This window comes from Podarcis pityusensis (assembly GCF_964106645.2).
Source record: "Podarcis pityusensis genome assembly, chromosome: 11".
Taxonomy (NCBI): Eukaryota; Metazoa; Chordata; class Lepidosauria; order Squamata; family Lacertidae; genus Podarcis; species Podarcis pityusensis.
This window is the reverse complement of record NC_138036.1, coordinates 22687516-22710541: the sequence shown is the minus strand read 5'-3', so window position 1 is coordinate 22710541 and position 23026 is coordinate 22687516. Positions and strand designations below refer to the sequence as shown.

The 23026-nt window shown below is 40.7% G+C and overlaps 2 protein-coding genes across 5 annotated transcripts in view; both read right to left on the bottom strand.

Annotated features, from left to right (window-relative positions):
- The window catches only part of LOC308457887 (uncharacterized protein), a gene marked incomplete at its 3' end in the record, with an annotated part of 71395 nt that overhangs the window by 45991 nt on the left and 2378 nt on the right, over nucleotides 1-23026 (bottom strand). The window lies entirely within an intron of this gene.
- LOC308458017 (interleukin-31 receptor subunit alpha-like) lies at nucleotides 1473-22330 on the bottom strand. Of its 4 annotated transcripts, XM_080972504.1 has the most exons (18): nucleotides 22184-22330; nucleotides 21541-21733; nucleotides 19936-20054; nucleotides 18482-18570; nucleotides 17354-17644; nucleotides 17006-17123; nucleotides 16050-16261; nucleotides 14500-14657; nucleotides 13857-14010; nucleotides 12845-12924; nucleotides 10586-10808; nucleotides 9773-9955; nucleotides 8714-8815; nucleotides 7559-7705; nucleotides 6472-6612; nucleotides 5643-5736; nucleotides 5267-5333; nucleotides 1473-3601 (listed from the first exon to the last, which is right to left on the bottom strand). In XM_080972504.1, exons 4-18 carry the CDS (start codon nucleotides 18549-18551, stop codon nucleotides 3128-3130), a joined length of 2514 nt encoding a protein of 837 aa, XP_080828630.1. In that variant the 5' UTR covers nucleotides 18552-18570; nucleotides 19936-20054; nucleotides 21541-21733; nucleotides 22184-22330; the 3' UTR covers nucleotides 1473-3127. The 4 variants fall into 4 exon arrangements, with proteins under 4 accessions (XP_080828630.1, XP_080828632.1, XP_080828629.1 ...); XM_080972506.1 differs by lacking the exon at nucleotides 17354-17644 and having other exon boundaries at nucleotides 22184-22327; XM_080972503.1 differs by lacking the exons at nucleotides 19936-20054; nucleotides 21541-21733; nucleotides 22184-22330 and adding an exon at nucleotides 19515-19567.

Below are 23026 nucleotides of genomic sequence, written 5' to 3'. Positions count from 1 at the left end.
CCACCTCTGCCCATTAAAGGAGGCTGACATTTAAAGCATTGATCCCTTCTCTGCCACTATATGGGTAGCAACATCAACTGGAGAGAACAAGGATGCAGTGGGCTTCACTGAGGTGGTCTGTGCTACAGCGGAGTTAGAATCTGTAGCACAGGCATTGTTTACTGATTAAGAAACTCATGAGTGTGAAGGCTACCTCAAATTTTAATCCAGAAAAAGGAAACTGGTCCAGTTATTAAAAGTATGGGGGAAACATAGGATGGCATGCAAGGTAGCCAACATGATGCTCTCCTGCTGTTGTGGACGACTCCTCAATCCAGCCAGGATGACCAAGAGTTAAGAGATGGAAGTTGTGAACTACAACACTTGTAAGGTTGGCTATCTCTGCCCTAGAGGCCACTAGTCAGAGAACCCTTGCCCCTTCACAAGTCCATCTCCTTTGTGCAGGACTATTTGTATTCTACCATCTTGTAAGAACTAGGATGGTTCAGTGGTCAAGTGTGCTTCAGAAAACAGCCTGCACAAGTCTTAACAACATAGCTTGACTTACCAGAAATATTGAAGAGGTTCCTCAAGACTTGCAGAGAAGCTGTGCCTCTTCCTTGAATCTGAAAGCCTGAGCTACAGTAATCACCTTCCTTTTCCCTGTTGTCCAGAAAAAGACAAAGTCTGGAAAGCAATCTGAAGATGAATGGCTAACATATATTGTCCTCCTCCCTTGAAGCTCACAGAGGGGGAAGTAACAGGAATAGTTTACAAAAACATTAAATATTCTCTAAGATGTCACACAGGACTTGCGTGTCTTTAGTGCAACTAGCCATTATGCCCATGTCACAGAAGTACAAATGTGATGGCCTGGAACCATTTTAGTTTATTTCGTAACAAAAAGGACCATCCATAGAAATTTGTCACATCCACACCATACTCTGAATAGTCATGGCTTCTCTCAAAGAATATTGGGAACTAAGAGATCTGTGAAGGGCAAACGACAGCTCCCATGTTTCTTTGGGGGAAGCCATGACTGTTCAGGTGGCATAATAATGTCTTAAATGTATGGTATGGGTAGAACCTCTAATGTTGCTTTACTGAGCCAATTTCCCACTCTGCCACACAAAAATCTAGCAATGACTAGTCTATGTCCTAATGCTATACTGTATTATCTTGCTTCACAATAGAGCTGCAAAGTCAACAACTGCACAGACATTGGCAATGACAAGAGTTGGGAATAGGCAAACCCTGTGGGAGTTATCAGGCAAAAGTGAGGTTAATATGAAAAACTGGCATTTTTCTATTACCATTGGTTGCCTGAACTAGTCACAGTATACTCACATTCTGTTCATGAAATGGAATGTTTCACGACGTCCTTGAAAGATTAAACTCCACTCCTATTCACTTCACTCCAGTCTCACTTGTTACTCAGGGCTGAAACATATGCTATCCCGTCACTTGCAACTACATAACAAAGCCATCTAGAATTTAGCAGACTATTTAATGCTTTAATTAGCATTTTTTTCCAGCAGCTCAGAGTAGGATGGTACATTAAATAACAAGTCTCACACCAATATTTACAAATTTGATCTTGTTCATGTATCTTGTATCAATGTTTTGTATATGAGCAATTTATGCAGCATTTTAATATATACCATGTTTGTTAATATTTATGATGTTTGTCCTCACAATAAATCTGTAGTGTACATCACTATTGTTTCCATTGACATATGGAGACTGGGGTCTTAAGCCATTGAAGCTGTTCATGAACTGTGTGAGCAGAGACGGACTGTGCCAGTTCCACATCTGACTTTCACACAATTTAAACAGGGCTTGTAAGCCTCTTAGGCTGAATGCAATGAAAGCCCTCCCCCAGATCAGGAATTCAGACTGCACAGTTTAACAGGCTTACAATCCCCATTCAGACCTTCCTGCGTTGAGTAGTTGGGGCAGGTACAACCTGTCTAGATGCAATGTCTGAATAGGCAAATTTGTGGCAAAAGCAGCACTTCTACCATATAGGAATACCGACAGGGCTGCCATCTAGAAAGGGCATGTAGATCTCCTGGCTAGGGCATAAGTGGATAAAAAGGCTTTTTGGTTTCCCTAGGACCCAGGTCATCACCACAGGTGATTGCATGCCATGTGCTTAACCTCTAAAAGTGGCTGGTGTGGTCAGCTTTGGTAGTTGTGATCACTTGATATGGGAATGCAATGGAACAAATTCCAAGTCCCATCCTTTGCTCATCATTTCAGCATCTGTTTGGAGAACTAAGAGCAATTGTGGGGGATAATAATCTACGAAGTTTATTTGTGATGCTGTCTCATTTCACCCACTCAACATCTACTTGCACCTTGCTGCTGTATTAGGAACACCTACCACCAACAATTGTTTTTTTCATTTACCTATATGCAAACCAAGTAACATATGACTCCACAGTAAGGTGGATTGAAACAATGGAATATTTGTACTATGTACGTTTTGGTATCTATCCAAATAAGGTACCATATCAGCCACTTGAATAGGATTTTTGCCTAAGGAACTTTGTCCTTAATGCTTTTACTTTTCTTTTCTCTTATGTTATTTTTTACTTAGTTGTATATGCTCCCATGCTCACCAGGTAGGTATGAAATATTAGGACTAAAATCATTAGAGGGTTTTTAAAAGGTGCACTGGTATTCTAGAACACTTTGAGGATTGTGAGCATTTTTAAAAATATGTTTTCAATCCTCTGGTGTCAAAGCTTCCCAGTTGACTTTCTCCCCATATTCTGATGGCCACAGAGGTTTGGGATGCAGAGAGATCGCCACCCCCTCCATCTCTGATCACTCTTTCTTTGGGTAGAGGGTGTGGGGGAGAAATATAGTGCCTCCATATGAATTACAACTACTTCGTTTTTGCTAATGAACAGTGGACCATGGAAAGCCATCAAATGCCTGATGCCAATTGAAAATAGGACGGAGAACTTCATGTCCTAAATAATGGTCACAGCTAAATGAAGTCTGCAACACTCTCCTTGACTCAGGCAGCAGCAGCAGCAGCATCATGCTTCTTTCAGTGAATCATAGAACTGTAGAATTGGAAAAGACGAGGGTTATCTAGTCCAACTCCCTGCAATGCCCAACGTGGTACTCCATTAAATTACTCTGAACAGGGCTTTGAGAACAGTTTAACTGCATCCAGTGCCACATAACACTGTCCTGTTACAAAAACTGGTTGGCCTTTTGTTCCTTCTGTATTTTGGCCTAAGAACTCTCTTGTATGGACCGAGTTTTTCAAATATAGGTTGAACTCAGTTTTCTCCTTCAACTCTGGCTGATCGTGAACTTCATCATCTCCATAATCTCTAGAATCCACTTTTGAAGCTGTAATTGGTGGATTCCTGAAATCATGCCCCAGAGAGGTTGATTGTGCAAGAGGTACTATAGCTTCATGTTCTTCACTGCACAAAATCTCATGGTTGGCCATCAAGAAGTCTGAGGTAACATCAGTCTGGTTCAACCAGGTTTCAAGGGTCAGTGAGTGTAATTCATCATGATCTTTTCCACAAGGATCTACCCTCAAAACACTGAGTGTCTCATTCTCAGAGGGTGAGTTTCTCAACATTGTCTTCTCCTGGGAGGAGAAAAAGAGAAAGAAAGAGGATGTAAAGTTAAGTAATTAAGTTCCTCTTGGGTCTTTACCAAAAGAAAAAAATGATTAAGTCTCCAAAATTTGCAGAAACTTTGAAAGTGTAATTTCCTCCAGTGAGTCCTTCCCTTTTGGAATCTTGCTAACAAACTACAAGTAAGCCTGCAGATGAGCAACTGTCCATCTGTTACACTCATAATCTCACATTGTTTGAATGATCCTCAAAGTAATATGAGTGCAGCCTGCTTGCTAATAATATGATTATAATCAATACCATGGACGCAAAAAGGAAAAGTCCTATTAACAAGTCTGTTCTGTCCTCCTTCATTCTAAGGAGAGGATGATGCCAGGTGACATTTTCCATCCACATGAGTTCTCAACCCCACTATAATATGCCCTAGTCCAGCCTGACTAACCTTTTTTGGCCCTAGAATCACCTCTCTCAAGGAAAGGCTGGAAGCAAAATTCAATTTTGATTACATTTTAATAAGAAGCTACCCAGTTCACATTTCTCAAATTGATTCACAGATGTTCTTAGAAATTCACACTTGTCCAAATTTTGCAATGCAGTTTTCTAGTCAAGTAATGTACACAAAAAATGCATATACTAGGGTAAAGTGTGCATTAAAATGCACACATTGTTGAATATAATATGCAAAAATGTATTATATTGGGGAAATTGCTTACAAAAATGTATGCATTATTCAGAACTGCTTACAACAATGAGTTTATTAGGGGAAATTCACAATGAAATGTTGACTACTCTTAATGAGATGTTGTTGTTTTTTAATTGCAAATTGCTCTTAAAGAAATGTAGAGAACTGAATCTAAGATTGGAAAAATGACTGATTTGCCCATCCCTTTATGAGGGCCACAGTCCAGCAAGTAAGCATGGTCAATGCAAGTGCATGAGCCCACCCCACTCCATTTGTGGGGTGGGGGTGTTCCTGCTGGAAATTCTGCCTTTTACTTTGCACAGAATGGTCTCTCTAAAAGCCTGGAATTAAATAACACTCTTCTGTAGAGAGTGATCTCTAACGATCATGCAGTAACTCCAGATCAGATCAAAAGACTACCTGTGGCTTTGCCAGCTGAATCAGGCTCACAGGTTAGCCACCCTAGCCATAGACCAGTCAGAAAGAGAGAAATGATAACCATACTTTTATGAATGTTTAAAGCACTTCACATACACTATCCTAGTAATCCTTGCAACCACCCTGTAAGTTAAGCATTATCCTCAGTATTGCAGGAAGAGGAACAAAGAGGAGACTCCTGGAAGAAGTAGCCCCCTCTCTTCCATCTACCACTGGCCACAGCTCTACTTCCCACTCTTCAAGCAAAAAGGGCAAGTGTCTGTTGCTTGCCTTTGCAAGTCATCAGCTGGCAACAGCTGCTACTGGGAGCTGCTATTGCCTAATGGAGAGGGCAGGCAAGTAATAGTTTGGTGGAGGGGAAGGGCAGGAGCAAACACAAGCATGAAAGAGAGACCAGAGCAAAGCGAACTCTCATGCATGCCCACAAGGGAAGTCAGGTTGCAGGGCAGTGTAATGATCAGGGACAGCCCTGGCCACCACACACATCTATTAGATATTATTTTTCTACTATTTTCAAACAAATTATCACACCGGATCAGCAAAAATTATTCATTACCTGAAATCCATTGGGAAAACTTGGTAGTACCGGATGTGGGATTTCAGGCCAGCAAATCTTTTTCAACCTGCCAAAACAAAATTGATCCATCTAATACAGGTATTTATTGACACCTATTAACAAGAAAAACCATTTAAACTAAGTTAAAATCAAGCCCCTTTTCCTCCGTCATAATAAGTTTTTAATTTATGTAACTTGCCATAATTCAGTAATAAGATTTCTCAGCTCAGGGAGTGGTTCTGCCTTTCCTTTGTAGGGGTTTGTTTTCCAGACACATATTTAACAAGCAAGAAACTTTAAAAAAAACCTATGCTTCCATTTACTACAATGCCTCATTTTCACCCATATAAAAAGACTTATGCAAACATTTACTCACGTGCGTCTTTTCAGAGCCCACAATAACCCAACAGTTGTTAAGCATAGCATGAAAAATCCAACAATGACAAACAGAAGAATAATATCTGTCTCACCTAGCAGGGGAAAGAGGAAGGGCAAAATGAATTCAAAATATAAACATCCAAGAATTTTAGGTTATCTCAAAAGTAAGTGCCAATGAGTTCAGTGGGACTTACTCCCGTTTACTGAACTATACTATATTTTAGCACTTAAAAGGAGAGAAGGGGCTACAGTCTTGTAGAGAGGTCCCCAGTAATAAAAAGAAAGAAATTCCATCAAAGGACTTGTGGTGCATCTTATTGTTGCACTTTTGACATATATAATGAACCACATAGATGGCTGCTGTAGAATGCAACTACATGGGTGTCACTACAGCAGGGGGGGAGGCTGTTTGTGTGTAGCAGCTTCCTGTCATGATACTGCATATCCTCCCCAGAAAGCTTTCAGCACAGTGCCCTGTCCATACAGTTGTGACCTGATTTAGTACTACTAAGCTAGGATCAACTCAGCAGGGCATGTATATTTCAAGGAGGTAATAACCTCAGCACTAGAGGAGTGGCCTGTAAGAACATTCTTACATGTATAATGGAAAAAAAGGTGAGATTACGTACAATCACAAGTTGGAAGTGCACCCTTTCTATGAGTTTATGTCAACTGTACATTCTTTCAGTCAACAGAATTAAGGTTTCCTGGATTTCACTTTGTGCTGTAACAGTGTTGGAGAAATAGGCTACCCTTTCTGAGGCCCAGTTCACCACACTTTAAAAAGCGACCCATGAACAGAAAATTATTTGCACTGAGTAACTTACTAAGTTTATGGGTGATGAAATCTAGCTCTGTTCCATTGGTTCCTCCAGCCATGGTGCTTGCCATAACATGAGCTGTGTACTTGGTGTTAGCTTGCAAGGATTTAAGGCGGTATTCTAGCACATCAGCACTCACTGTTTCTCCTAATAAGACACAAATTTAGGGTTAAATGTTCATCTGGTCTAGTATATATGAAATTCTTTTAAGCTTCAAGGATCTTCAAGAGCCATACAAAAGTAAACAGATTTTTTTTTTTTTTACTACCAAGAGTTACAAGATGCTGCTGCTCAGCAAAACGGACAGCACGACGCATGTGACAAAATGTAAAATGATATTTTATTAGATAGAGAGAGTGGAATCTACAACAAAATACTGCAGTACATTCATGCCCCCTAAGAGGAGTGATGCAGATAGAAACAGCTTCGTGGTGCAATTCAGGCTTCTTGAGGTTTGTGTTTCAGGAGTTGAGAAGTAATCATGAACACTCTTTTTCTTCCCCCACTGGAAATATGGGGCTGGAGGGCTGGCAGCCCCGAGCCTGAGCATTTTATAATCATATAGCACACACAGTAGTGGGTGTAGCCAAACTTTCTTCAGCAAAGGTTTTCAAACTATGTCACAGTAAGCCAGAAAAACAAAAAAAATGAATTCCCCACATGTAATAACAAACTTGTTGACAAAACTAAGTTTGGCACCAGGTTTGAGAACAGACAAACCAAAGGAAACAAAGAGCCATTTAAAAGACAGGAAAAGAATTAAGTGATTGGCTCCTGTTCCAAGCACTAACAAAACAACATTAACCCTGCATGACATGTTTGGAAGGTCCAGGGATGGGTGTGAGCCAGCAGGTAGCATTCTGCCTCCACACCAAATCACATGTGCCCTTTTCCCTGGCAGTTGTATCAAGGCAAATGTGTTGGATTACAAACAGAATGCTTCCAAATTTTTCAGCTGTTCCTTTCCTTACCAGCAATCCATGCCAACATATGGAGGCCACCTGAGACTAAAGAACAGCACTATAGCCAAACACTGCTAAGAAGTGGTATTATGACAGCCTTCTAACTTTCTGCCTCATATGTGTATACGTACCCAATTCTTTTCCACCATCAGCTTTGTAAAATATAGTGTAGTTAATAATATCACCACGTCTGTCTGCTTTTTCAATTTCCTCCCACATTATGGCAGCTTCACTTTTATCAAAATATTTCACCACAGCAGTAGGACCTCGGATTGGGCCTAAATGATGTAGGAAAATACAGCCAACCAAACTTTAATAAAAGAAATGATGTCATGAATGGTGTTCAGTGTTGCTAAATGCATAGCAATGTAGAAAAACAAGTTTCGAAATAACTAATGCAATTTTACATACCGTATTTTTTGCACCATAACACTCACTTTTTTCCTCCTAGAAAGTAAGGGGAAATGTCTGGGCGTGTTATGGAGCGAATGCCTATGGATGGCAGGGGGATCTGCTGCAGTCGTGAGTAGAGGATCCATGGTTCCCCTTGCTTCCCTCCTCTGTGGCTTGCTTTGAAACAGCAAAGCGAGAGAAGAGCCACTGAGTGGGGAGGAGAGAGAGACAGAGAGCCTGCTTGCTTTAAAGGAGCAAAGCGGGAGAGGAGAGGAGCCTTCTCCTCTTATACCCCTCTTCTGCGTTTTTAACAGCATCCTTCTCCACCCACCCCACGCGTGTTCCTTGTCCCTTGAGTGCTTTTCCTTCCCTCCCCACTAAAAACGTGGTTACAAAGCATGGATCCACATGGATCCTCAGGATTTTTGCACTGGGTCACCCCAAATTCACCATCAGATCACATAGCATGTCCATGGCTACAGCCTGCACCAAAAAAATCACACACCCACTGTTGCCTGGGGCCGCAGTGGTACAAAAACGTGGTTACAATGCATGGATCCACATGGATCCTCAGGATTTTTGCATTGGGCTACCCCAAACTCACCGTCAGATCACATGTCTGTGGCCACAGCATGAACCACAAAAATCATACATCCACTGTTTCGTTTAGCATATTTTTTTTTCTTGTTTTCCTCCTCTAAAAACTATGTGCGTGTTATGGTCGGGTGCGTGTTATAGAGCGAAAAATACGGTATTTAACAGAACAATCCTATTGGAGGTAGTCGTAGGAAGGGAGAACCCAAAGCAGAGGAACTAAAAGATTCAAAGCTGACTTATTCAGGTAGGATTAAGGGAGACTGATATTTGCCACAGAGGCAATCATTTATACGTACTTCCTTCTTGAAAGTAGGTTCTGGTGGAACTCGGCGCTTTTACTTCACCTTTATGTAAGGGATACACTGAAATGTTGTAACATATATAGGGATTGAAGGTTCCTGGAGGGAGGGGAAACAAGATGCACAGAATGTTACTGCTCTTTCAAGATGTGCAGCAAGACTTTTAATTACACATAACGTAACATAACAGAACAGAACATAAAACATAACATAACTTTCACTCACACAGCAGCAACAGAAAAGCCACATGCCAGAATCAGGACTTTACAAACTTAGGACCTTTCCTTTATGACATATTTTCCTTGCTATATTGAAAAGCAGTATAGACTAAGAAACCTGCAAGGCCCAATTTTTATATAGGATAAAACCAATATAAATGCAGCAATAGCTATTTTTAGACTTTTTCTTTCTTAAAAACGACTCCTGGAACAGCTGATAACCAGACTTTTTATGCCAATACAGAAATGGAACTAGACTGTTTTGAGGAGTTTACATTAAAACAAAGCACCATCATTAGATGGGATATAAACACTAGAAGTAAATAAATGTGTTTCCAACTTGTGGAGTTTTTCTCCAATAGATATTATGTATTGCTTGCAGCCAAGGAAATAAGGCTGCACAGTAGTATAAAGACCTTCATGTGACAGAAATCCACTTCCTTCTGTCTGTCCCTATCAGAATAGTCCAAATTTTCAAAACCAATAATCTGAAATAGCTCAAGCAATTTCAGCATGGACTATTCTAGAGGACTTTAGCAGTGAAGAACAGCATTGCACCCATGTGCTTACCACTCAGAGATATTTGCTAACACGCAACCAAACGCAAAAGTACATAAATAAATACCCAACTGCAAACTGTCTCAACATAATGCTGTATTGTTTTAACACTCGATTGGGAGCTGCCCAGAGTGGCTGGGGAAATTCAGCCAGATGGGCAGGGTATAAATAAATTATTATTATTATTATTATTATTAATCATCTTTAGATAGAAAAAATGGGGAGTGAAGATACAGAAATAAATACATTGGGTTTAAAAGATAGTCTCCAGAACCCTTACCTGTTGGAAATGTCCAGTTTGTGACATTTGTTATATATTCCCAAGATCTGTTGTATGGATCTGTCTCCAGTTCATTATACCATTCTATAATGTATTCATTTATTTCTAACTCTGAAGTTTCCCATTCCAAAAACAAGTGCTCCTTTAAAGCAGAAGTATTCAAGCTAAGAATCCTTTGGAGATCTAAGAGAATGATTGCTGACATTAGCAGGAATGTTGACTTAAGCAGACTTCAGCAATTCAACTGAATATTATTGTGATTAATAAAATATTTGAGAACAGAAGACAGAAGGGAGCAGAAGGGTATGTAGCAGTAGCAATCCTTCCTAAGAAAACCTTTTAACATGATCCCCTACAGAAAACAAGGTACTCTGAAAAGCAATACTCTTTCTACATTCTACATTTTATCAATACAGCGTAGGATGCAAAAATAAATACACAATGAATAAGCAGTGATACTGCATTGCAATATCCTTGCAGACAGGGATTCAAGTACAAAGAGACGTCTTGGATTAGAAGTCCCATTTCTTAATTCTACCTGCACTAAAGTAATACTGCTTACTCAGTATCAGATAAGTCTTGATATTTAGGAGGCTATTTAAGACATTTTTGTTTTAGATGTATGCTCCATAACTAAGTATTTGCTGTTTTGCTCTTTTTGCAAGCAAATGCTACAACCATGTAATTGTATTTTAAAGAAGATCTGAAAGGGGATACACATTTACAAACACAATGACACATATCAACACCCGAACCACAGTGATCTATTACTACATTTTTAAAAAATCACACATTTTGATCACATAAACTCACTCATGCTTTCTTCATGTATTGATGGAATTTTCAAAACAGCCTCAGGAGAATCTCCAGCTATATTATGAGCAACAACACTGATCAAATAGGCTTCTCCTGTCAATTCGAAATTACTGGAATTATTTTTAGCGTTGACAGTTTTTTCAAAAGGAGGGTTGGTTTTTGTAAAATACTTTATTCTGTAGCTATCTATTCTTCCAGAAGACGGGAATTCTTCATGTTTCTGTTAAAAAACAAAGCAAGATAGGACAGCATAGCAATTGAAGAAGATACGACTCTTAAGACTTGTGTGCATTAACCTGAGAAAGCAGTGCTGAACACAATGGGACTGCTGAGCAAACATGTATAGGATCACATACATTGCATAAAAACTAAAATGCAAGTCACACATACACCAAAAAGGACAGAGATGGGATCCTCTCTCCCCCTCTATACATATACACATATACTTCTCATGGAATCAGAAAGCTCTGAAATATGCCAACCAGTTTTGAAAAGTTGGTTATCCAATAAGTTTGCAATCCATACACACTTGAGTTTACATATACTGTAAAGGATTGCACTGTTAAATCTGGTCTTGAAATTTATTTCCATCTTTTGCTTACAGGAAGTTTACAGCAAGTGGTTTTGCACTGTACCTTGCGGTCTTGATTCACTTAATACCAGCGATAGGTCAGCAAATCATTACAAATTTATTTACTGTTCTTATTTCCATTACTCTCAGGAAGCAAGGGCAAGCTGCTGTTTCTCAGCTTAATGATCTCCAATCCAATCATTGCATATCTACTTCATCAGATTGACATGAATTTTGCAATAATGCACTAGCAGGTTGCTTTCAATATCAAGGGAATAAATAAATGGTATGCCTATATATGCCACAATACCTACTACTCTGCATAAAAAAAATACTTTCCACCAATTCTGTGCTACTTTGTGAGCCATACTAACACTCCAGTTTTTGATTTTTCCTTATTTTACTGTTTATATTTTAATGTATTTTATTTATTTCTATCATGCAACACCCTAGAAACTTATTCTCAAGGGGTAAATACATAAACATTTCCTGTATGTACCCTCCAGGCAAGTTTACAACCTAGTGCCGATTGCCTGGCTTATAGGAAACAGCGCTTCCGTGTAGGACTTTAACACACATCAGTGGCAATGTGTCCTATTGTGGATTTTTGTCTGCAGTCACCCTAATTGTGCAAATTATTTCATTTAATACATCTGTATATTACCTTTCCAATTCATTGTTAAAGGTGTTTCACAGAAAAATAGAAACTTTACAGAAGGCATCAACAGGAGGGAAGGCACGAGATAGTAAAATCTTTTCCCAGAGCCTAAAGGAGAGCTATGTAGGTGCCAGTCAAACTGCCCTTGGGAGGATGCTCCATGGTCAGGGCACCACAATCCAAGCAGTAGAATCGCAGGCTTGTCCTCCAGTAGCCACCTTTCCCAACTCCAAAGCTGGGGACACTTGGAGCAGCGCAATGGCCTCACACAGATGTACTGCTTTGTACAATCTGGGGCTTCACACAATCTCTGCAGAGTTGCAACACCACTACAACATGTGTGCACTCCCAATAAACTACTGTAGGAAGTTGCAGGGTGTATAAGACCAATTGATTTTCAGTCCTCACCACCATCCTGCCACTTGCTTCTGCTTTTGGCAATTTTTCTCCCAAACATTTATGCAACCATTAAAAAAAACCCAACACCACCAGCCAGGATTCTTAAGACTTCTGTATGATATTGCAAGCTACACTGAAGAATCTCATGAACCAAAGCATGGACCATATTTTTCCAACACCTGATTTAAAAAAGTGCATACACACACATACATTTCCTATGCCAGTCTCTCCTGAATAGTATCCTGGTCAACTAATATGGACACCACCTTAGATAATCCACCTTTATTCATGAAAACAAATAATTCCTTCACAGAATTCAGCAAAACAGTTTTTTTCTCAGAGAGATCTTTACTGCAAAAAACAAAGCATCACTGGGAAAGTCTATTCAGAAATCAGAGTAATCAAAATGACAGAGGTGTTTGCCAGTGTAATGGCATGTATATGCATACGAGTTAGAGTGATAAAAAGTACGTAGTGACTCATCTCAAACATGAAAAATACCAATTAACATAGTATATAGGCTACTGAGTTGTATCAGAAATAATGTCAGTCAAACCTGACAGCACATTCACCATTCAAATACTAAACCAAAAAACCCCCAGAATCTCAAAGTGTCAATTTTTTTTACCTTCCACAAAAGGTGCACAGTTCTTCTTCCAGCTGGCTGATGCGATTCAAGTACTCGCCACAAGTCTACTTTCAAGGGAGCTATCAAAATTAATACATCATAATTAAAAATATAGAAATAAAATGCATGAACAGACTACTCCTATAGCCCACCAAGAGAGCCACTTCTATGCTGCTAAAAAGCTAGTTAGTATCATATTCTTATCCTGCAGCAAGTGGATATTCAAGAATAGCACAAGAATAGAACACGTAACAACTGGTTCTTTGTTGTTCTCCAAAACTGGGGAGGCTGTCTATGAACAACTCCCCTAGCAACTGGGTGCTGGAACACCATGACAAGCTGGCAACACTAAACACATACACTTTCCCTCTAGACCAGTGGTTCCCAAACATGTTTTTTTGGCCATGCCCCACCTAAGCATCTCTAAAATCCTGGTCCCTCCCGCCCCGTGACATATGGTTCTTATTATTCAAAAAGTGAACTCCTATTCATGTGGAGGGAACCTAAAAGGCCATTCATTTGCCCCCCTTAAAAATGAAATTGCCCCCCGTGGGGCATGTCCCCCATGTTGGGAAGCACAGCTCTAACCATATTCAAGAGTAAATGACTGGAAACAGCAGCAATATCCAATACTAATACTGAATTATTATTATTATTATTATTATTATTATTATTATTATTATTATTTATACCCCGCCTATCTGACTGGGTTCCCCCAGCCACCCTGGGCAGCTCCCAACAGAATACCAACAACAACAATGAATGATATAACCAACATAACAGCGTGAGATAGCCCTGCCTGACAGATACCCCTTCACTGCCTATCCTATTTAACATATACAGTACAGTATAAACATTCACTGTGGATTCCCTAGAGATGGAATTAGTCTTGGATATATAATAACAATAACAATAATAATAATAAACTGAATTAACATAAACTGATTTTTTTTAAGTTCTGTAAATATAAAACTTAGCAACAGCATCAAACTGTATCAGCATTTTTGCTTACCTTGTTCTTCTGTTGCTCCCATTTTTTCTGCACTCCACTCACTCCAAAACTTCGAGTCATTATGAGCACACCGAATGTCAACAGTATAGTTTGTACAATCCCACAGATTAGTGAGATCAATTGTTGCACTGTCTTCTTCCATGAAGTAATCTTTCTGGAAATTGGGTAGAAAAACAGTTTTCCTTCAAAGAACACAGCAAATATCATAGGAGATAAAATATAAAAGCCATGGTCTCTCTTGTTATCACTTGCATCCATATTCTTACATTCCTCACCCCACACCCCCAGTGTGGCTCAGATGGTAAATTCTACTTGCCAAAAACTGGCATGCATTCTTGGCTAAAATAACTGCTTACCAAAAGACAGCACACGTTTGTGTGTGTGTGTGTGTGTGTGTGTGTGTAGGGAAAAGTTCAGAAAAGGGCAACCAAACTGATTAAGCGAATGGGGAAACTCTCCTTTCAGGAAAAGGTAAAACATTTGGCACTTTATAGTTTAGAGAAAAGGCAAGTAAGAAAAGACGTGATGAAACTGCATAAAATAATGCTAGGAGGAGCAGACTGAAAAGATGAGACCAACATGGGCTACATACCTGTAGTCATATGAGCTGGAAAAATTGCTACTCACTTACAATTCAACTTACCATGCCATTTTCCTTTATGGATTTATATCGAATTTGGCACCTCGTATTGTTCTCAGCACTTCGAGGCATATACCGAGGCTTAACCCAATTAACTCTTAGTGTTTGCTTCATCCCTGGAACTGTTTCTATTTTAGTTATCTGAGGAGGATCAGGCTTCACTGGAATTGAGAAAGAAAGCTCTCATGCTTTCAATGCTAATGATTTTACAACCAATCCTACCGGCAGCAGCAAGAGAAATTCTGTTGGAATGGAGAGTGGGGTAGGCTGCACGCTTGAACCCCATTGCAGAACTTACATTTCATTTCTAAGCACAACTATAAAAAGATAATTAAATTACTGCTGTTCGGTGGAGGGGGACTGATGAACCAGATCAATGTGATGCAACACCACTGACACACTTGGAATTAAACCCAGCTGGGTTGGAGATAGAGGCAGATTATTGTTGTTGTTACAGTAGACCCTCTGGATACAGATTTAATTCATTCCGGGGGTCCATGCTCACCCCGAAAAATCCATAACCAGAGGCGCCGCTTCTGTGTGCACACGCAGCGCAATAGAGCGCTTCTGTGCAGGTGGCGAAACCTGGGAAAAGACTTCCGGGTTTGCTGCTTTCGCAACCCGAAGATTATGTATCCAGAGGTACATAACCCAAGGGTCCACTGTATTTCAATTTATAAACCACCTTTATCTTCCAAGGATCTCAGGTGGTGTACATGGTTCTCCTCCTCCCCATTTCATCCTCACAACAACCCTTTGAGGTAGGTTAGACTAAGAGATGGTGACTCAGTGAGCTTCATGGCTGAGTGGGGATCCAAATCTTGCTCTCCCAGGTCCTAGTACAACACATGAACCATTACGCTACACTGGCTTTCAGATGGTGATAGCAAGAGCTGGCAGGTATGAGGGACAGGACCTTCTTAAAGGTACAACTGTTATTATGGAACTTCCCTCTCCAAGATATACAAGCAGCTTGCCCTTTAGTTTTATTTAGGTAGGCACTGTTTTCAGTGATAAAAATCCACATAGGAATGTAGATTTACGCAAAATAGAATTCTTCAGCAGGGTGCTGTCGGTGTACTAGAGAGACTGGGCTAGTACCCTAAATGTTCCTGGTAACTTAAGAGTATTAAAGTATTAAAGCTTGTTGCCTCCTTCTCAAAGCCTAGGAAGCTTCTGATCTGCTTAGGGAGAGAGGTGCAATGCTCCAAGGGGGTCCAAGAGCCCTTCTCCCATCTTCCCCAAGCCCACTCGTCTTTGGTAAGGAGGCAGCAGGGCTCCAGTATCCTGTCAGAGGCCTGACAACTCCTTCCCAAAGCCCAGGAAGTTTCTTCCCAGCTTAGAGAGGGAGGCACAATGTTCATGCGCATGACGTTGCCCCGCCCCAATCACTCAAGCTGGCGCCTCTGGCCCTAAATGTTATCCTACGAAAATGTTCACTGCACGCCACTGGAATTCTTTAATCTCTGCAGTAGCAAAAAATGTATTGCATAAAAACTGGTTGCTCAAACACAGTCTATTTTTCTCATATTTTAAATTGTTTATAAACTTACAAATTTTTGTAGAAATTATGCAAACAGGCTCTGAGGTTGCTTCCCCCAAGCGATTTCTTGCTGTCACCCGGACACGATATTCCCGAGCAGAAATTGGTTGATTGAATATTGTACATGAATCATTTTGGGTTGAGCAGCTTTGTATCTCATCGCCTACTAATGTTGAAGCCCTTTTCATTGAGCAGTTTTCTTCCTCATTTGGTTCTAACATCCTGTTTGTGAAAAATTCAGGCGGTGGGAAGAAGAAGAAAATTAGTAAATATTTTTGGTGGAAGAAGTGGTTAAGAAGCTCACAATTAGAATCAAATCCAGGACTGAAATATGTTGAGCACAATTTAGAAAAGAACAGTAAAAGGTGAATTATGCTTTTAATGACAACCAAAAGTTGAGAACATTCAAGTGCCACAGATTTCAACAGAAGAAATTTAAACCATGTGTTTTTCCCTCCCACAGAAATTAAAAGGATGAAAATGTGTATTTACATGGGTATTTTTATTTTTATTTTTAAAGATCTTTGTATGTATTGGTAACCACACACAGCTGCTTTGAAGATTAAAAAAATGGCAGCCATTTGTACTATGCCACACCACACTCACGGCAACCACTTCATGGCCACAACATGTTTTCAGAATTCCAGGTGTGCCCATGGACCCCCAAAAATCTTGGCAACTCCATGTATCATTGAAAGATGACCAGCTGAATGAACCTTGGAGGTTATGGTTGAGGGCATGGAGCAGCACTGCCCAAGCAGATATAGAGACAGAGTTGGCCTCTGAGTTTGCCACTGTGTTTGCATCTCGTTGGCTGCCCTGTTTGTGATGAATAGCTATTTAAGATTACTGGGGTAATCCAAAAGCAGTTGAACTAAACATTTGATTAAAGGGAGGAAATGCAATTATCTAACTCACATGCTACACGCTTTGCATAACATTAGCAGCCAACCACTTAGCACTTACTGTTTAGTGAGAGTATAGACTGTTTCAGGGTTCCTCTTATATGTCCATGTGCAAGTAAGAGTTGAGCCACTTTTGTAATAAAAGATGCAGAAAATAATTTCAGGAGGCCGTGGAGGAACTGCAACCAAGAAAGGCAAAACAATACATTTCTCAGGCATTTGAATGACCGGCTTCATTTGGTAAAAAGACTTTAAACTACTTGGCATCAGTAAAATCTTACAATTTATATCTTTTAAAATATTACACCCACCAGGATCCCATTCTACGTAAATATTGTCAAAGGTTTTTAAGTATTGTTAAACTGCTTAAATCACCCATTTTCAGTTCAAGACTTTTAAGCTTACTTACACCCTGATCTAACTTCAGAGTGAGCCAGGTGTTGCTTTTTAACCGGAGAATCAACAAAACATTTAACGTGAGCTCTTCCATAAGTGAAATTATGAATAACTACTCCAGAGACAGAATCATTGATAATTTGGTAGTTTTCTTCTGCAATCACAACATCATTCAGTGTCCAGATGATATGACTTGCATTTTTATAAGGAAAAAGTTTTTTGCCCAGTCTACAAAAAACTTTCAAGGTAGAACCACTTTCAATTAAAGGGGATGAAGGAAAGATGTGAGCCACAGCATCTCCATCTATTTTTAAAGAAAAATCACTTAGATCAGTTATACTAAAGCAAAACACAAAGCAACACAGCAGTGACGGAAAAATGAACAAAGAAGACACTATTCATGTATATACAGTTCTACCTCGTCCCTTTAAGAGACTCAACTATTCAATACTACCCCTCATGCTCGGGATACACATGCTTTAATTCCCAGTGTAGTTTTTCATAATAGGGCATATTGGACTTTTCGCCATCATACAAAGACTTAGGAGCCAGTTTAGACTTCACACATTTGCCAAACTTCTTTGTGTCATCCAGGGCCAAACTAGACACAGCATAAACAAGTAATATCAGTGTGTGTTTGCTTTTTGAATAGCAGATATGGTTTGGGACTGTAGCACATATGATAAGTGGGTTTTCCTCCCCCACGGTGGTATTAGCAATTGACCATCACCACCTTATTTGGGATTTAGTCCAGTTAATTTAGAAGCTTTAAACTGTTTATACAGTCAAACCTTGGCTCCCGAACGCCTCCGTTTCAGAACATTTTGGTTCCAGGATGCTGAAAACCCGGAAGTAAATGCTCCGGTTTTCGGAAGCTGGGTGTCCAATGCGGCTTCTGCTGAGTGCAAGAAGCTCCTACAACCAATCGGAAGCCGCACCTTGGTTGTCGAATATTTCGGAAGCCTAGCAGGCTTCTGGAACAGATTACGTTCGACAACCGAGGTTTGACTGTATATGGATCACCCACCTTCATTCAAGAAAGCAGATTCCCTTACTGCCCATTCTAACTAAATGCTTAATTGGAATTTTCTTCTAAGCTAGTTTGCACTCCAACAATAAGTAGAGAAAAGGTTCAACTTACCCGCTAAACAGAAGTTGCAATGCATGGTTAAGATCCCAAGCATAGTATATAAAAATTTATTTAGAATCATTGTGCGTAGGCAGGAAACACTGTAACAAAATTAAGATTTTTTTTCTCCAACAAAGTCAGTAATGCTGCTGTATTATATAGTATATATTTCTATCTGGTGAGCATACCATTACAGTTAATAATGAAAATAAAATTGTTTTACATATCTTCCCTCAGCTAAATTTCCAAAGGAACCAGAAATCACCATTCTACTATTACTTTACACATTTCAGAGTTGAATCCTGAAAATAGGTTCCAGATCTGAACTTTTGACTCTTTGCTTTTGACAATGTTATTGCAATAGCACAAAGCTTTTGAAATGGGCTTCCTATTTTTTGAGGTCAAACAATTTAGAAAAACCTGCAAACCACAAAGCAGTATTGCCTCCATTGGAGTTATGTAGCATTTTGGGCTCCCCCTGCCCACAGTGCTCATGGGTAGTTTTTCAAGAGTACTGCACGTACATATAGCAATTATAAAAAACTGACAAGTGCTCATCAGATGCTCTCCTGTCCCCAAGAGTATGTGCTTATTCTTCTACACACTCCTGAAAATAGATCTAACTTATTTACGCCCATATGTTCTGAGGTCTATAAATCTTATCAGCAGCACTGGCTCCCACAGTCCCTAGGATCTTAGCAGTTATAATGGTTGTCCCCTCACCTGTTGCTATTTAGCTGCCACATCCCATTGGCCCCTCCTGCCTATGTTAGATGACGTTAGAAGGATCTACTATGAAACTTGTAGTTCTTGAAAAAGAATGCCACATAGTGCGACATACTTCTTTCCGACTCTCAAACTACAAGCCCACATAGTTCCACTTTGCAGATAACATTATGGTTTAAAATAGGCACTGTGGGTTGGACTAGATGACCCTTGGGTTCCTTCCAACTTTACAATTCTAAGATTTAATAAAAGGTCCTTACAACATAATGCAATTTAGTCCCATATGATTAAGCAATTATAAAGAAATGAGTTCCCCCACCTTGAGAAGAATGCACTCAGATAAACTGGTTTGTGCATATCTTTTTGGGCAAGATACTTTGGTCATAATAACAGGCTACATCCAGCTAAATCCTACTTTGAAATTAATGTTTGGATTTTTAATTCATTTCAGTGAGTCTACTCTTGAGCAGGACTAGCATCTGAGGCAACCTGTGTGAGAGATTGGGGGGAGGAAGGGAGATATATATGTAAATTTACAAAGCAGGAGGAGGACAAATGAGGGCTGACAGCAAATGTAAAAAAGGATGGGACAGCTGCATATTCCTGCATTGCAGAGGGTTGGACTAGATGATCCTCAACAAGGTCCCTTCCAACTCTACAATACTATAATTCTAGGGGTAGGAGCTACAACTCTCTCTCCCACAGTGGGTCTAGGCACTACTATTATAGACAGATCCTACCTGTTGAAGGCTTTGTTTTAAAGGGACCGGAAATCGGGTTCTACCTGAGCTATACATATATCACGTTTCAGTAGGGATGCTTGGCATTTGTTGAAGGATGGAAGCCACCTTGAGTAAACCTTTTGAGAAAGAATGCAGGGTATCAATGATAAAAAAGAAACAAAAATTGGGTCAAGCTAGACATGACATTAACTGTGTGAACGTGATTAACTTAGAATCTTTATTTTGTTATGTTTCCCCTAGGATTTTGCCCTATAGGCAGGTCTTACATTTCCCCAAACCTGTCTATGCACCATTGATCTTAAATTGTTTAAGATGCTGTACTTAAAAGGATGGAAAGTACTCTATTAATTGACAGCTTCTTTTTCTAGTGTAATGTTAATAAACTGACAGTGCAATGTCAAGCATGTCGACTCAGAAGTAAGCCCCACTGTGCTCAACTGGACTTGCTCCCAAGTAAGCAGGTGTTAGATTGCAGCCTCTCCTGCTGCTTCTCCTGTATTCTCCCTGTTCCTTCTCCTCACTTTTCTCAAAATGTGAAATCCTTGTGTCTAATAGGAAAAAAAATCTACTGACAGAGCTGAGCAAAGCTGAGCCTATGAAGTACAGCCAAAGTAACAGGGGAGCGCGGGTAGAAAAAGCAAGGCAAAAACGGCAGGCAAGGCAAAACGGCAATGTGTGTGTGCCACTGACTCCGCCAAAGCTTAGGCTTCCTGATAATTATGCAATGATCTCTTTTAATAATAAAGGATACCCCGAATCTGGTAACAAAACACGGCACCGAACATCAGGGCCGTCTCTGGTTGCAGAATCCTGGGTGATAGAAACATGCCCTTGTGATGCATCCATGCGTTGGCGAGATACATGTTTTGTCCAGGGCTGGGGAGGGGCAGAGGGACCATGAAACTAAGGAATGGGGGCTCCAGATTCCACAGGGAGACATAAGCAAGTGGGAAACTTTGCCTTCACCCTGTTTCTTCCAAGAATCGCGCCTCCCCTTCCTCGCTGCTTAGCCAACCAGCCCCTCCCCAGCCTCGGTTTCCGCACCAGTGCCTGTACTGAAGAGCTGATATTGATGAGAAGCAACTCTCTCTCTTCCCCACCCCACTTCACCCCTTTCACTTTCTTTCTCCTTCTCCCCCAAAGTGTCTCTCTCTCCCTCTTTTTTTCGCCCTTTCGGACTTGCCTACATTACTACGGATTGTGGTGGTGGAAGGTGTCCTTTAGCTGCTGTCATGGTTAAAAAAATCAGGAGTCAGAAATGCTTCAGCTACTGCAAACTTCTACAGAACTACCAGTAGAACTTGACTTACTATCTGCTTACTCCTGCTAGAAGTCAAATTTCAGTGCAGAACAGACTGTCCACACACTATACCTTAGAAGCACATTCAAATCACATTTCTCTCTCTTTCTCTCTCTCATATATGGCAACTTTTGTTTTATTAAGGGTTGCAGGGAACTGGGGTAAACTACAGTGCCCTAAATTCTAAGAGGAGTAGTATGCACTTCAAATGTACTTTAAAAGCATTGCACATGGAGCTGAGAGACATTCAAAGATGAACAACATGCACAGGTGGCCCAGAATAAAGCCCTTTAACGTCTCACCTGTCCAAAAGTCCTTAAAGAGAATTTACGTCCTCAGTTTGAGGGTTCAGGAACCCAGCGCTTGCAAACTGCAGCCGACAGCAGCATTCAAGCCGCGTTGGAGTTAGTTACCAGGAATACGAAGTTGCGAAACTCGACGTCGTTCTCTACCCGGCGGATCTTTCAAGCACTCGAATAAACGCCTCGATTCTAGCTATTAAAAACAACAATACGAAAAACAAAAGAAAAAAACCCCACTGAGTTTGGACATTGTGTGAAAAACAGCTTTAAAAAATAATAATAATCCTGGGAAGCGAGGGAGGCGGGCGGGGTGGGTGAGAAGCGTATACCGATGACGGGGGACGGGAGAATGAGAAGTAAAATGCGGTGCTCGAAGCCAAATGACTGTCGAGGGAATAGCTGAGTAAGAAACTGCCTTTGCGCAAGAAAGACGAAGGAAAGGAAACCGGGGAAAGAAAGGGAAGCGAGAGGAGCGGCTTTTCGGTTGAAACTGCCAGGAAGCAAAGCGGGGAGGGCGGGAAGTGCCAAGCGAACCAGGGAAAGGAGGCCGCTTAGCGAGGCGGGGAGAAAGCAGCGTGGAGTGAGAGAAAACCTCGGGGTTCAGCCCACAACTGCCTCGCTGGTTCCTGGGACTCCTCCGTACCTCCTCAAGCGAGAGCAGCCTCTCTCCCGGACGACGAGGCCTCGCCTTCCCCGGCCCTCCGGACCCGCGGGTTCCCTGGCGCCGCCCATCATGTTCCTGTCCCGCTAAACTATTTGGGAGAACCCGTGAAGGGATTCCCAGTTTGAACCCGGCGGTTACGGGCAGGGCTGGGCCCGAGGCCAAGGCTAAGAGTGTATTGCGACTAACAGTGAAGCCACTTAAGGGAGGGAGAAGAGAGAGGGAGGAATACCACATGCCCAGGCCTGTGACATCACTTTAGTTACAAATAAAAATGAAATAAACAGTAGTAAGATCTGACGAAATAGGGTGGAAGGCCCGTGGTGCTTATTTGAGGCAACGTCGCCTGAGCTCTTTTACCTTGGTGGACGTTGCCTTGGGGTCAGTGTGTGGCCAAGGCTGTCATGGGGGTTGTTTTGTGAGAGCTGTTTTTGGGTTTTTTTTTTAAATAATAAAAACAATAATTGCACGGGTATTTTTATTTTTCCGTGAATGTGAATCTATATGTTTTAAATATGCTGTGGAAACCTTTCCCCCAACAAACGATTAAGGAATATAATAATTTTAAGAGGTGAAACGTGCAACTGAGGCATAATTTGCTGCTTTTCTCTCTTTCAGAGAGAGAGAGATCAGTCCAGAACAAGTCACTATGCTACTTATTGTGTAAGAGTCCTGAGTCCTTACGGTTAGGCCAAGCAAGGCAGACGCAGGAAGCTCAATTTTGCCTGTCATGAAATGACAGCAACTTTTTAGTTATTATTGTATTTTTACTGCAAGGGGAGAAACGTTTGTGGGATGTTCTCCTGGTGCCAAAATAACTTGGCT

Excerpts from the sequence above, each read along its gene's own strand:
- LOC308458017 (XM_080972503.1), bottom strand. The coding sequence starts at position 19,552 with ATGCACAAACCAGTTTATCTGAGTGCATTCTTCTCAAG. Across the intron at positions 17,645-18,481 it reads TTGCAACTTCTGTTTAGCGG|ATGGAGATGCTGTGGCTCAC; the intron begins GTAAGTTGAACC and ends CTTTAAAAATAG. Across the intron at positions 3,602-5,266 it reads GTTTTCCCAATGGATTTCAG|GAGAAGACAATGTTGAGAAA; the intron begins GTAATGAATAAT and ends TTCTCCTCCCAG.